The sequence below is a fragment of the Myotis lucifugus genome, unplaced genomic scaffold (genome assembly GCF_000147115.1).
Source record: "Myotis lucifugus unplaced genomic scaffold, Myoluc2.0 scaffold_3, whole genome shotgun sequence".
NCBI classification, from domain to species: Eukaryota; Metazoa; Chordata; class Mammalia; order Chiroptera; family Vespertilionidae; genus Myotis; species Myotis lucifugus.
The window spans coordinates 6119018-6135086 of record NW_005871051.1 but is presented as its reverse complement, the minus strand read 5'-3'; the positions used below and the strand labels follow the sequence as shown (position 1 = coordinate 6135086).

Genomic DNA, 16069 nt, shown 5'->3' with positions numbered 1-16069 from the left:
AGTGCAACCCTAGGGAAGTAGTCAAGTAGAAGTTCCCCAAGCAGATCATCAACATGCCCATAGCCATAGGATATGTGTATGTGCTGCAGGAATCTTAAATATTATGTTGTGCATTTCCGTCATGTCATGAAAAGATAGTTTTCTGGATAATTTGAGACTAATTATGTTTTCCAACATCTATGTTTAGTTAGGACCTCTGTTTGTTGTGATGCTCTTTAAAGAGCTTCTTTTACTTATAAGTATTATTGCTAATTGTGTTTACATTTAAATATACCAATAAATAGAACGCCTTCATATTTTTAAATAACTTATGATCTGTCAGAAAATAATCTATTACCTGAGTATAAATGATGATTAAATAAAATTGAGCTAAACATGATGTAGGGCTAGAAGTAGACTAGGGGTTAGATTGGAAGGCTTTGTAAAATACAGAAAACCTGTCTAGGATGAGTAGATAAACGCAAACAAAAGAGCCAAGTAGAAAGGATGGGGGGAGTTCAACCAACTTGCAGAAAGATGACTTTAGGGAAATGGAAAATAGGTTGGTTACATAGGATCAGGTAATAAATAACCTGATGAGAAGCTATCATTAGGCAAAGAGGAATTTTACTTTAAAATTTCCAGTATGTTGCTGACCAGGTGTGTAAAGTACAATGCAAATGAATTGTTAGGAAAATGAAAATAAAAAAACATGCATATATGCCCTATTTTTTTTATTATTAGAGTAAGTAACCATACATGGGTGACTCATTCTTTTTCCTTTTGAACTCTTCCTCCCCCCCCCCCGCCTTAATCGTTTTGTAGTTTAATAATTATTTAAAAGCAGATAGAATAATTTTATTTCAATGTAAAACCAAAATGATCCCAGTCAGCTAAGTTACTTGTATGTGGCTTTTTATTGTGAAGTTTTTCCCCTATCCTGTGGATCAGTCTTTTATCCAAAAATGGCATATTGTTCAGGCACAATGAGAAGGCCAACGCCTGAGCCTCAGGCAAACGTACAGGTAGGCTGTTGGGGAGGACGAGGACAGTGAAAAAGAGTAGCCAGGGACCAGGATAATGTTATTGAACCCAAATAAAAGAGTAACTTCAAAGAAAGATTGAAAATCTCTAATGAGTGATACAGAGAACCAAGGAGGGTAAGAAAAAGAAGAAGCCAGTGCATTTGTGGGGACTCTCATGACTATCTTGGGTCAGTTTCAAGATTGGGGCATAAAACTGTGTGAAATAGGTTAGAAAGAGTTTGAGTCAATAAAGTGGCTTTAATTTACAAAATTCAAGACACCCCCCCCCACCTTTTTTTTTTTTTTTTTTTTTAAGTGGAAGGTAATAGTAGCAGGCAGGCTTCTTTTTTTCTTTTTTTTTTAAAGACTTTATATAAGTGAAATAAAGCTATTTCCCCTCTACATCTATTGTCTGTTAAAAGGTATTTTATATCTTTGTTCTGTTTATAGCTTCAGAACTAGCAAAAACACCAAGAAAAAATGTGTCATTCAGTTTGAAGAATGATTCTGAAATTATGACAAACATTCCTCAATGTAGCAAGGGTAAGATTTTACCTGTTATTTGAAGAGGGTTTTCTTAGTTGCTTCAAGTTATAGTATTTACTTTTTTTCCTTGTCATGAGTACATATTTACGTATTTTATTTTCTATTCTGAAAATTCATTCAACAACCTGTGTGCCTTAGTATAGCCATGTTTAGCTATCAATAAAGATCTGTGCTGGTTGAAGTTGTGCAGATTGATATGGCCAACTAGAAACAGTTGTAAAATCCTGTTGTTAAAAAAAAAAATTCTGTTGTCATTTGCTTGAGGTAGCCAATTGTTCACAGAAGATTTGCTTTGGCAAATATTATTTGAAATAACACTTATAATTTGTGGAGAATTGTGCAGCAGTTGTTTTTGAGTGACCCATTTGAACTAGGTTGAACTGTGTCCTTTTAAAATAATGAATAATGAAAAGGGCTCCATTTTTTCTTGCTATATGAATGCTACAGAAGTGCAAGACACAGCTGTCACTAATCAGTGATCACGTAATTAATAACAATAATTCAGCCTCTAGTGGAGATGCAATTAATTGAAAATTCAATAATATGTGATGGCTTCTGGGTAAAAACTGCAACTTTGCTTTTAATGAAGCTAGACTGTGATGAAAGTGAAGTATTTATAGTAAGTAATGGCTTTTTGTTTCTTTCTTTAGGGCATTCGACTTCAGATGAAGTTCAGTTGAAGGTAAGCAATTGACTAAAAAACTAGCAAGAACCTTAGTGTTACAAAGTAAAACAAGTTGAAAAATAGAGTCTCTTGATTTGTATAGTGCTTTATAATTGACAGGTATTTGCCAATTAAATACCTAACTTATAAATGAAGAATCTGAGGTTCAGAGAGGTGAAGTGACTTGTCTAAGTTCACTTAGATAAGAAGGAGGAAAGTTGGGAAATGAAGCCAGGTCTTTTGGACCCTACTGCATGCCTTTTTTGTGTTAGAATTATCCCTGGTATTTCCAACTTAGTAGACCTGGCCTGGAACTTTTATGGTTTGGTTTTGCTTTGCTTTTATAGATAATATTCTGTTGTTTTTGGGGGGATTGGACCCAAGATCCATGAAGTCCATTAGTCTACCTTTTTAGGATTTACATTTGGAAACTACATTCCAGGTTAGCTGAAAGGATTTGAGAATTGTTATTTTCTCCTCTATGTTTTTGTGCTTTTGTTTTCTCATTATGCCTTGTTAAGTGGCCGTGGCTGGATGTGGGCAAGCCCAGATGGGCAAGGTGAATCCATGATAATGAGTGAGTGGTGAGTGTGTCCAGGTCTGGGTGGTTTTTGATTTGGACATCCTAGACTGTATATAGGCTAAATCCATGCCCTTTATAAGAATGTGAGTATTCAGGGCCATGGTTATGGCTTATGCAGAAATATCCTATTTAGGCAGTCTAGGTGTGGGATTAGACATGTCAGAGTCTCCTTTATCTTTAATAGCGCTTCTTTCCTTGAGAGCTTGTTTGGAGGTTCTAGCAGGGGAGCGCAGCTACTCGTATACCCTTGACCGAAGACAGGTCCTCTCCTCGGGGGGGAAGGTTGTCCTCTTCGACCGAGCACACAGCTTCGGGAGGGACGCACATGGATCGGTGAGGGAGGAGGGGGACACCCGCCTAGCCAGCCAGATCAGTCGAATCAACCCTGGCGATCAATGGGGTGACAGATGTCGCAGCCAGATCGCCCTCACATCCAAAAAATAAAATAAATAAAATTTAAAAATACTATAAAAATAATAAAAGTCCCATTGCTATATGCATAGGAATGCCTATTTCCTTGTTTACTCATCATCAATGGACATAAATACCTTTTAACAACAAAAAAAATTCTGCTAATCTGAAAAATATTTCAAAAGGCTGATATACTTATGTTTTTTCTTTATATAATAATAAAAAAGTACATATATACTTTACAGATATCTAGAATACAACTGCTAGAATCACTCTAGGAATCTTGGAATTGTATCATTTTTGTTGTGTCCCCCCCCCCCGCCCCCAACAAATTCATTTGTCATTATCTTCTAGTTCTAGGAACTAGGTTCATCTAGTTTTAATTAGTCTATTGAAAACAAAATATTTTTATTTTCTAGCCTCTTTCACTCAGATCCATCATTAATTCCCATTTCATCATTATTATTTGACTATTTAAACTATATTGTTTCTTTATTTTTAAACAGAACAATGATAAAAGTGAATTTCTGTCAACAGCAACTCGTGTTCTAAGGAAAAGATTAATAGGTATGTATTCCTTTTTTAAAAATATATATTTTTATTGATTTCTTAGAGGAAGGGAGAGGGAGAGATAGAAACATCAATGATGTGAATCATTGGTCCGCTGCCTCCTGCATGCCCCCTAGTGGGGATCAAGCCTGCAACCCATTATGTGCCCTTGACCAGAATCAAACCCAGGACCCTTCAGTCCACAGGCTGATGCTCTATCCACTGAGCCAAACTGTCTAGGGCTATATTTCATTGATTTTTTTTTTACAGAGAGGAAGGGAGAGGGATAGAGAGTTAGAAATATCAATGAGAGAGAAACATCGATCAGCTGCCTCCTGCACACCTCCTACTGGGGATGTGCCCGCAACCAAGGCACATGCCCTTGACCGGAATCGAACCCGGGACCCTTCACTGAGCCAAACTGATAGTAGGTATGACTGACAGTTTCTGCCACAGATTCTATGTGTCAGGCATTGTTAGTTGCTTTACATACATTTCACTGTAATCTTCACAATGCTCTATTAAATTAGGCACTGTTAGTCTCATTTGATAATTTAGGAAACTGGTCCAAAAACTTAATATAACTAGTTCTGGTGAAATCACCAGCAAGTAATGGCAAAACCAGAAGTCAGATTCTCTTACTTCAAAGCCCACATTCTTCCTGTTACCCCACACCTCTCTTGTCAAACTGTCAAATTTTCCCAATTGCTTTTTACCCCCACAGCCCCAAGGTCTCATTCTGACAGCGAAAGTGAATATTCTGCTTCCAACTCAGAGGACGATGAAGAGGTTGCACAAGAATTTGAAGAGGACGCTAATAAAGTCCTATTGAGCCCGAAGACTCAAGCTCAGAATAGAGTAGTTTCAGCTCCTGTTTACAAAGAAACACCTTCTAAGAAAATGAAAAGAGATAAAACAGTAAGTGAAGAGAGAGACTTAAAACTTCAAGAAAAATTGTGTAATTTGCAAAGATATGCTACCCTAAGAGAAGAGATCCAAATGGGGGAATCAGCATACTTTTTTTCTTCACTTCTCTATATTTTGTCAGCCTTTCACATAAATTCCCATGTACCTTTATCTATTTCTGGACTTTCTGTGTTGCCCTGTTTGTATCCCTGTTTATCTAATAACTAGAGGCCCGATGCATGAAATTTGTGCAAGAATAGGCCTGCCTTCCCCCGGCTGCCAACACCAGCTTCCCTCTGGCACCGGGACCTGGGCTTCCCTCTGGCCACTGACAGGCACCTGGGACCCGGGCTTCCCTCCAGCCACCAGCAGGCACTTGGGACCTGGGCTTACCTCGCAGCCCCGGCTTTGTCCAGAAGGACGTCCGGTCTAATTAGCATATTACACTTTTATTATTATAGATACCGTAATGTATGCTGAAAATGGCATATCAAGTCAGTTGTATAAAAATGAGCTTTTAATTAAAAATATAGATTGGATAACTGGGGGCAAGATTTCTCAATGTATACCACCTTATATAGTTTTATTTTTTGTAACATTTTTGATGTATTCAAGTAAATGTAGGTAATAAGTAATGTGGCTATGGATCCAGGCTGAGCTGTTTGGAAGAAAATCATAGACATCATGGCTTGAGCAAAGGCTAATTAACCTGGTATTTTGTGTAAAGATTCAGAGCAGTCAGGAAGCCCACTGCTTGATGGCTTCTTATCCCATAGCCACCATGGAGGTTAGCCCTGCTCTAAATCAGTAGAACAAGTTTTATTCCATCTTACTGTAATAATAGTAGGCAAGTCTTTTTACCTTGCTGTTGATGTCTTCCTCATTTTCACAGTGCTTCAACTGCAGTAATATTAAAGGATTTGCTCAGACTCTGTGAGGCAAGACAAAGGTTCTGATATGTAAACCCCCCTTTTTAAAGTTTAAGTGGAAATTATATGTGGAGACTTAAGAATTATTTTGGGGAATAGACTACTTTAGTCTAGTCATTTCTTTAACTTTTATGGTCCTAAAAGTTACTCAGTGTTATCACTGCAGTTAAGTTTGCTTGGTCCAAAATCTATGTTGCTTTGAATAGAATATACTGAATGCCAAATAAAGAATTTCACATATGCTATTTTACGCTACTATTACAGTCTGGTTCTGATATAAAACAAATATCTGAAACTAAGAAATTACTTGCATTTTCAGAGTGACTTAGTAGAAGAATATTTTGAAGCTCACAGCAGTTCAAAAGTTTTAACCTCTGATAGAACACTGCAGAAACTAAAGAAAGCTAAACTGGATCAGGTATGTTGCAAAAAATGTTACTTCTAAATTTTTCTTATTGCAAGCTGATTTGAAGAGTTAAGTATACATAAGCAGAATTATTGTCCAGATCAAATGAAACACAAATTAACGTGATGTAACTCTTACATATTTTATTATATACTAAACTAGAGGCCCGGTGCACGGATTCATGCACCAGTGGGATCCCTAGGCCTGGCCTGTGCCCTCTTACAATCTGGGATCCCTCAGGGGATGTTGGAGGCCCAGTGCACGGTTTCGGCCCGATCTCCGCAGGCCTCTTGTATGTATATAAGATCTTTGGTTAATCTCTTCCCATCCACCCCTCTCCCCACTTCCCTCTGAGATTCATCGTCTGTTCCATGTTTCCATGCCTGTGCATTGAGCATCTGCCCCCTGGTGGTCATTGTGCATCATAGCGAACGGTCGAATGGTTGGATAGTCGCTTAGGCTTTTATATATATAGATGTTTCACTGGGTTAGAATTCTAGTTGGCAGACTATAATTACACATTTTTTCTCTTATCATTTCTTCAAGATCTATAATAATCAGAGTCATGGTTTATTTGATATCCATGTACCATTAATCTTGGTTATTCACTTAAGCCACATATTTATTAAACCTCACACTGTTCATAAAACAATTGACCTGACTCTCTCAGTTACAAACCTTGCAAAAAGCAGAGGATATCTTGCTTCTTGATATTATGGAAAACCTGCTCAGTGCAATACAGTAACAAGTTCTATATACTATGTTCCAGCACCTCATGTTACGAGAAATAACACATAGCTATTGATGCCTCCCTTAGAGAGGAGACAGAACCATTCGAGAGAGAATCTTTCAGTAGAAAGTGGGGTTGATAATCTGAGAAGAAAGAAGTGATTATTAGTTCAGAGAGTATCAAGATTTATTATTCTCTGCAAGCTAGATTTTAGTGCAATTTTCTAAGGTGTTCAGGGTTTTTAACAAGAGTTTTCAACCTACAGAAAAGAGGAAAATATAGGGTAAGTCTCTGTGACCTGGATGATATAGTGCTGTGTGGTTATTTGTGTTTTGTGACCTGGTGTATTGGTATTGAGACTCAGGTCAGAAAGTAGCTGAAAACATATATCAAGAAGACAAATAGGGGAGTGGGGGAAGCTGGAGGAGGATAGAAGGGGGATAAATGGTGATAGACAGATACTTAATTTGGGGTGGTGAACAAACATTACAGTGTGTAGATGATGTGTTGTGGAATTGTGCAAAGGTTGTGAAACCTTTATAACTTTGTTAACCAGTGTCACCCGATTAATTCAATGAAAAGGAAAAAAAAAAAAAAGAAGCCAAACTGTTCCAAGGAAGAGATGGTATTAATATCTGCTTATAATCATGTAAATGGTTCTGGGGAAAAACGTAGCAAATTCTTCACTGCTATCACATATTTTTACCCAAAAGAATATTATAAACAAACTAGAAGCCCGTTGCAGGAAGATTCCTGCAAGAATTGGGCTTAGCTCCCTTCTCTGCTGCTCCTACCCCGCCCTTCTCTGCTGCTCCTACCCCGCCCTTCTCTGCCGCTCCTACCCCGCCCTTCTCTGCCGCTCCTACCCCGCCCTTCTCTGCCGCTCCTACCCCGCCCTTCTCTGCTGTTCCTACCCCGCCCTTTTCTGCCGCTTTTCTCCCGCCCGTCTCCACTACCTCGGCTCCGTTGCTTGGCTTCCTTCTACGGAGTCTTCAGTCTTCACTCCCAGCCAGTATATGCAAATTAGCTGCCATCTCTGTTGGCGGTTAATTTGCATATCACTCTGATTAGCCAATGGTGGGCATAGCGAAGGTACAGTCAATTTGCATCTTTGTCTATTATTAGATAGGGTATTTAAATCATATCTGAGATATTATGTATACTCAGTTCATGCACTCATTACCAAATGAATGTCTCCTCTCCTAACCTCTACCTGTAAGAAAATATTTTTAGTTTGGATTAATTTGATGTCTGTGGTTTGAAAGTGATTTTCTTACCTCTCTTCCTTTTCTTTAAAGCAAACTCTGCGTAACTTATTGAGCAAGGTTTCTCCTTCCTTTTCTGCTGAACTTAAACAACTAAATCAACAATATGAACAATTGTTTCATAAATGGATGTTGCAGTTACAGTAAGTACTATCATCATTGCAAACCCTTGTAAAATAAGGAATAATATATATTTATATAAGCCTGTGTTAAAATCAAAGTAATTTAATTTATTTAATTTTCTTTTTGCAACAAGCTTGATATATATTTTTAGTTATATATAAAAATTTGAAAAAATAGGTGTGTTTTCAATTTTATGATGCAAATGTGGACTGTCATTATTGTATGGCTCTGCTCAGAAATTCTAGTTTTCTAGAAATTTGTCTTTTCTAAATTTAATTTAATTTGCCAATAACAGGTCAAAGGGTTATGCTAGTAAGAGAATGATTATCCTCCCTGGTAGGCCCTCAGCTCCTCTCAGTAACGCTTTATGATCTGTCATTATAAATGTACAAAGCAGCTCTTCACTCTGATCTCCTTCCCCAACCCCCCTTCTTCTTTCTTCTAGTATGTCAACTTCAATAACTTGATTTGCTTTGCTTCCCAGCCTATACCTCATAGTTAACTACTTGAGTATTTGCTACCTCTCTGAATTCCCTTCTTTTTTTTCTGCCATTTCTACCTTGCTAATCTCTACCTTTGGATTTATCTCTCTTCTGTTTATTTCTAGGCTATCCTGCATTGCCACAGAGCATCACATAAATATTGTTTCTGACTGACCTCCATAAACAACTTTAGCTTGACCCCTAGTGCGTGGTGTTCTGGGTCATCTCATTCACTCTCTTGGCCTCAGCTGCTTTTTGTATGTGAATAACTCTCATAACTCTATCTCCAGCCCAACCCAGCTCAGATCACAATCTTCAGCAGTAGCACAGATATCTGAATATTGGAGATTTCCATGTGGATGTCCCTGTAAATTATTCAATGTACATAAAATTTAACTCATTTCAAATCCATCATTCCCACCTGCCCCTGCTGCCTGGCACAGTTCCTGTCCACCCCATTCATGTAAAGTTGTCTATGCCAATTACTCTCCAAATCCTATTGATTTCACCTATATAGCTTTTGACACCTTACATTTTTCTCCTTGACACCTAATTCAAGCCAGTTTTGTCCCTCCTCATCTATTCCTCCCATTAGCCCGTGTGATCTTTTAAAAAGAGCATGGTACTTTCCTTCTTAAAACCTTTCAGTTACCAACTGACTAGTTCCTAGTAAATGCTCATAGTCCTGGGAATAAAATCTAATTAATGTCAGTTGACTTACCAAGACCTTTGTGACCTAGCCCCTGCTTACCTTTCCAGTTTAATCTACCAATTAAAAGGCTGCTGCAGCCTGTGAAACGTTTTAGTGCCTTGCACCTCCCATGTCCTTTTACCCCCAGCATCTGCAGGTTGAAAGTAGTATGAGCTGGAGAGAGAGCTACTAAAATTGGAACGCTTAAGTTTTGTGTACTAATAATAAAATTGTGCTTTTACCTTGTACAATTTGGGAATCATTATAGTTATTTAGCCATCCCAGTTCTTCTGTATTTTTTTATAAGCTTTAAATAAGGAAACTGGTTGATTATAAAATTGGCAATAACAGGTACTGAACTTTAATTTTATGAATGCTATCTTTCCTAACAGCCTGGGGTTCAACATTGTGCTTTATGGTTTGGGTTCTAAGAGAGATTTACTAGAAAGGTTTCGAGCCACCATGCTGCAAGATTCCATTCATATTGTCATCAATGGTTTCTTTCCTGGAATCAGTGTGAAATCTGTAAGTTTCAAAAATGTTAAAAAGAACCACATCATATCTCCTGCCAGTCTATACCTCCACGTTAATGAGGTTGCTACTTCTCATTCTGGAGTATTCAGTTTTTGTTTTTAGACTTCCTACTAGTAGGATTGCATACTGCTTAATTAAGATGATGAGCTTGGACTCAGAAGGTTCTAGCTTTGAATCCCCATCTTTGAATTTCCTACTTCGTAACTGATAATGTATTAAATCTTAGAGAAAAGTTAGCTTTGTGTACTGTACCAAATACTAATAATATTTCTCTGAAGGACAGGATTATGTGGGACCTCAATTTTTATTAGGCTTTTATGTCACTTTGGTACTCTAATAAAAATATAAGTAATACTTTGTAGTTTTATAATAATTTATAGGTAATTTGTACTCCAAATGTTCATATTTCTTCATCATTTGAAAATTAATATGAACCTTTTGGGTGCTGGTTATTAACTGATGTAGTATGCCTTTCTAAAAATGTCAGTGTTTCTGTTCTGTTTCCTTTGATAAATCAATAGTTTTCTAATGTTTCTCATATTGTTGGGGTATTTTTTGGGGGGTAGGGTTTGTTGCATCCCTCTTACTATCTTTACATCTTTGCTATTCCATGTTTTCTTCCTTTTAGCTCTAACTTATGCAATATATATATATATTTATGAAGATAGATATACTTAAGTACTGGGAAACTTTCTTGTTTTGCTAATCCTCACCTGATTTTCAGAGAGAATGGAAGGGAGGGGGGAAGGAGAGAGAAAGGAGAGAGAGAAACATTGATTTGAGAGAGACACATCGCTTGGTTGTCTCCCTGACTGAGGCTGGGGATGGAACCTGCAATCCAGGTACATGCCCTTGACCAGGAATCGAACCCTTGAGGGCCAATGCTCTAACCACTGAGAAACACTGGCCAAGGCCCAGTAGCATTTTTTAAAAAGTAATTTTTTTCATACTTGGAGGGAAATCTATATTCATTTTTAATTTATAAAAAAGGATTGATTTGCTAATTGTATTTATCTTTTATGCAGAATAAGTTATAATTTATGTACCTCTTGCACTTCTATGATACAGATCCTGAATTCTATAACAGAAGAAGTCCTCGATCATATGGGTACTTTCCGAAATGTACTGGATCAACTAGACTGGATAATAAACAAATTTAAAGAAGGTAACATGAAGTAGATGCTCTAGTTTCAGGGTGAAGCTAAGCATACACTTACTTATTCATGTATTCGTATACACACAAATGAGGATTATTTTTACTTTTCTCAATGCTGATTTAGATTACTCTAAAATAATTGTGTTTTCTTTTTCTATGAACTTCACTAGTTACCTAACAAGAAAAAATTATTCCTACTACTTTGATTTTTTTTTATAAGCCAAAGCCTCTTTTTTTTTTTTTAATATATTTTATTGATTTTTTACGGAGAGGAAGGGAGAGGGATAGAGAGTAGAAACATCGATCAGCTGCCTCCTGCACACCTATTGGGGATGTGCCCGCAACCAAGGTACATGCCCCTGACCGGAATCGAACCTGGGACCCTTCAGTCCCCAGGCCAACGCTCTATCCACTGAGCCAAACCGGTTAGGGCTAGCCAAAGCCTCTTATTTCAGAATAATTTTCAGGTTTCATTGGTGATTGTAAAGTGCCTCCAGTCGATTGGTACATTTTATATGTGATACTCTTATATTTAATATTTTTATTAAAAATTCTTATTCTGAGTAAATATTGCATTTCAGTAATTTCATATACTAAAATATGGAATGGAAAAAAAACTTTTATTTTGTTATTCTTTGGTGTGAATTTTCTGGCTATGTGAGCATTTCAGAAAATTAGAAATAAAATTATTTAGGCTTTAACAGTTGTCAGTCAGTCATTGCTTAAGAATTAGAAGGAGTAATTTGTTATGCTTGATTTGATGGGTAATTTTGGTATCGTTTTTATGCTCATTAAAATAGATGCCAAAGTCGTTTCATATATATGCATATGTGTACTAGATACGTATTGTATATATAATACATGTTATATGTGATATACACTGAGTGGCCAGATTATTATGACCACCTGACGTTTGTATGCAAATTAGCTATAATTTCGCGCTGAAGTTGCTAGAGGGCCAGACCATTATAAATAGGGAAGCAGGTTGTTTACCACGACAGTAGAAGTGATTTTTTTTCTGAAGATATGGGTAAACAACGCGATTTAACAGCCTTTGAACGTGGGATATATTTAAACGTGAGTGGCCAGGTTATGACCACCTGACGTTTGTAGGCAAATTAGCCGTACACTGCATCATATGGGATATGGAAGCCGAAGGCCTGTTCGAACACCTTTGCTGTCTGCAGTTACCAAGATAAAACGTCTCCCATTCGCACAGGAACACAAGGATTGGACAGTCAAGCATTGGAAAAAAGTCATGTGGTCCGATGAATCACATTTCCTGTTGCATCATGCAGATGGCAGAGTGAGAATTTGGCAGAAACAGCATGAAAGCACGCACCCCACATGCATGAGTACAACCCTTCAGGCTGGTGGGGGCAGTGTTATGGTTTGGGGCATGTTTTCCTGGCATGATTTGGGCCCTTTAATTCATGTGGAACAACGTCTGAATAGCACAACATACCTAAGTATCGTTGCTGATCAAGTTGATCCTATCATGTTGATGGCGTATCCCAATGGAGATGGCTTCTTCCAACAAGACAATGCGCCATGCCACGGTGCTCATATTGTGCAGGAGTGCTTTCAAGAACATGAGGGAGACTCTACCTTGCTTAGGTGGCCCCCACAATCACCAGATCTCAATCCAATTGAGCATTTGTGGGACGAAGTTAAAAGAGCCATCAGGCAGCTAGTTCCACAACCATCAAATCTCACAGAACTGGACAGTGCTATTCATCAGGCATGGTGTCAGATTCCTCGAATCACCTTTCAAAATCTCGTGGAGTCAATGCCAAGAAGAATCGTCGCAGTATTGAAGACAAAATGTGGCCCAACGAAGTACTGATGGGGTGGTCATAATAATCTGGCCACTCAGTGTATATATATATCCCACATTCAAAGGCTGTTAAATCGCATTGTTTACCCATATCTTCAGAAAAAAATCACTTCTACTGTCGTGGTAAACAACCTGCTTCCCTATTTATAATGGTCTGGCCCTCTAGCAACTTCAGCGTGAAATTATAGCTAATTTGCCTACAAACGTCAGGTGGTCATAATAATCTGGCCACTCAGTGTATATTTGTTATATAATTATATGTAATTACAATTGTAAATATAGTATATGTTATTTATGTGTAATTTATATTTATGTATAATTTAAAATTTTTGACTGATAGCTTCTTGCATTCAAGGAACCCTAGTCTTTGAAAATGTGTCATCTCAGAATTTTTGTCATTATATTGTCTCTCTTGTCTCTGTATCCCCAGGGCAAGAGAAATGTACTTACTCTCTCTAAAGGGCTCATCCTTCATCATAACTACCAAATGCCCATTTCTTATCAACTCCTGAGAGACTTACAAACAGCTTTTAAAAATATGTATAGGACTTCTTCCAGAAATCCTAGGGAAAAAATTACCTGATTCTACTACCCTTCCATGCTATTTTACTTTCCTATTTCAATATGCTTTTAGAGTTTTTGAAGACACATCCGCCTTCTGCTCTTTACCTCTTTCCTTCTTAATTTCTTCTGTGTTACTTAAGCTGTATACTTGAAGGTCACCTGTAATTTCCTTTTTACTAAACATTGGCCTTGGCTCATCCTTTATCTTGATCTGCAGTATTGGATGGTGTTGAGAGCTTCATCCTCCAAATTCTTCCTTCATTGACTTATATTTTACTTCTCTCACTTTCCTGATTCCTTGAGCAATAATATCCTAAGCCTCCCCCTCTCTTTTATTATCTCCTTCGGCTGTTGTGATAATAAGGCTTTTCTATGTTAAATCTTAATGGTTAACGAGAACTCTCTCTTCTTTTTTGTGTGTCTTTCCCCTCCACTCCAACCTTGCAATTCATCGTGCTCAGATTCACCTCCAATCTATATGCATCTTGCCTTATTACCTATACCTTATTAAAATGGCTTTCTTTATGGTCTGATTCAAGTGCTAACCATTCCAGTTAAGTCTAATTACTCTACTCCCTATTGATTTTCAATTAATTTTATTTTTTTAAAGAGTTTAATAATGTCTTGCCTATTTTATGAATGACTGACATATTTTCAAATAAATTGTATATTCCTAAGCAATAGTAACTTTGTCCTTTGATATATTCTTTAATCCATATTGTATGTGGTGGGGATTTCACAAATTCTCATTGCAAATAATAATTGAATTATTTTTCTTTTTAGATTCTTCTTTAGAACTCTTCCTTCTTATCCACAATTTGGATAGCCAAATGTTGAGAGGAGACAAAAGCCAGCAAATTATTGCACAGTTGTCATCTTTACGTAACGTATATCTTATAGCATCTATTGATCACCTCAATGCTCCTCTCAGTAAGTTAAATATAACTATTTTTCTTTCTTGAGATGTCAGTCTTACAAGATTAATTTTTTTAATGTTGTCACAGCATTTTTAGTACAGTTTTATTTTTGTTGCATTTTTAAAGACACAGGTAGCCAAGAATCTAGGTGTCCTCAATCTGACGTAGAACATAATTATTGGAAATAAAAATTCAGGTTCTAAAGTAAGTGTTTTACACCTAAACCTCGAAAGAGAGGAGACCCAACTGTTATTATGGTCTTTTTCTACTCTGAGGTATTGCAACATTTATTTTATGCAGTTTAGTTTAGAGACTGTGATAATCTTATTGAACAAAATGTTAAATTATTCAAGCTTGCCCTAACTGGTTTGGCTCAGTGGATAGAGCGTCGGCATGAGGACTCAAGGGTCCCCGGGTTCGATTCCAGTCGGGGGCATGTACCTTGGTTGCAGGCACATCCCCAGTGGGGGGTGTGCAGGAGGCAGCTGATCGGTGTTTCTCTCTCATCGATGTTTCTGACTCTCTATCCCTCTCCCTTCCTCTCTGTAAAAAATCAATAAAATATATATTTTTTAAAAATATTCAAGCTTTTTAAAAGAATGCTGTGGTAGCACTAATATATTTTAACTTGTATTTAACATACCAATGAAGGTTCAAATGCTGATTGATCATGAGATTGTCAGGTACTGATTTGGATGGGGAAATGGCAAAAACAAAAGTTTATAAGATTCATTTTTTTATTTAATATTTTCTCATTCCTTCCTGGAGTAGAATTTAGTAACAGGACAATATGAGAATAATTAGTAATTGTTTTTATTTCTTTGATTTTGTGCTTTAGTGTGGGATCATGTAAAGCAGAGTCTTTATAACTGGCTCTGGTATGAAACCACTACGTATAGTCCTTATACTGAAGAAACCTCATATGAGAATTCTCTTCTTGTTAAACAGTCTGGATCACTACCACTTAGTTCCCTAACTCATGTCTTACGAAGCCTTACCCCTAATGCAAGGTAAGAATGAAAACTATAGCCAGAACCGGTTTGGCTCAGGGGATAGAGCGTCGACCTTCGGACTGAAGGGTCCCAGGTTCGATTCCGGTCAAGGGCATGTACCTTGGTTGCGGGCACGTCCCCAGTGGGGGGTGTGCAGGAGGCGGCTGATCGGTGTTTCTCTCTCGATGTTTCTAACTCTTTATCTCTCTCCCTTCTTCTCTGTAAAAAAATCAATAAAACATATTAAAAAAAAAGAATGAAAACTATAGTTTCTTTTATCTATTTACTTACTTACTTAGTAGTAGAGCTGGGGCTAGAACCCAGGTCTCTTTCATTTTTTTAATTTTTATTGATTTCAGAGAGGAAGGGAGAGAGATAGAAACATCAATGATGAGGCCAGTATGTAATATTCCTTGGAGAAAGGAACAGAAGCTAACATAGGCAAGCCAAGTATTCCACATTTCCTTCATGTACTTTACTACTAGCTGTTATCTTTTGATGTTAACATTCTGGATTTGAGCTCCTGTGTGTTTTTCTCCATAGGGGGATTTTCAGGCTACTAATAAAGTATCAGCTGGATAACCAGGATAACCCTTCTTACCTAGGTATTTAATATTTATATTAAATTGTGTCACTTTTGTTTCACCCCATAAATTCCTTTTTCTGGACTCTAATAGCACTGCAGTTTTTCACAGCAGTGAATAAATGGTTTGCTCTGTGATCCTGTTGTCTGCCACATAGTAAATATCCTCACAACCCTATTGAAAGGCAAACCCCGCT

At 37.4% G+C, this 16069-nt stretch overlaps 1 protein-coding gene across 5 annotated transcripts in view; it reads left to right on the top strand.

Annotated features, from left to right (window-relative positions):
- Positions 1-16069, top strand: part of ORC2 (origin recognition complex subunit 2) — a 29353-nt gene that overhangs the window by 8754 nt on the left and 4530 nt on the right. For all 5 annotated transcript variants that reach the window (XM_023760006.1, XM_006082393.3, XM_023760002.1 and 2 more), the window contains exons 6-16: positions 1455-1547; positions 2201-2232; positions 3715-3775; positions 4482-4675; positions 5912-6010; positions 8027-8136; positions 9682-9814; positions 10892-10988; positions 14164-14310; positions 15136-15307; positions 15833-15894. In XM_023760006.1, coding sequence (XP_023615774.1) covers positions 1455-1547; positions 2201-2232; positions 3715-3775; positions 4482-4675; positions 5912-6010; positions 8027-8136; positions 9682-9814; positions 10892-10988; positions 14164-14310; positions 15136-15307; positions 15833-15894 — 1200 coding nt within the window. The remainder of the gene's footprint in view (positions 1-1454; positions 1548-2200; positions 2233-3714; positions 3776-4481; positions 4676-5911; positions 6011-8026; positions 8137-9681; positions 9815-10891; positions 10989-14163; positions 14311-15135; positions 15308-15832; positions 15895-16069) is intronic.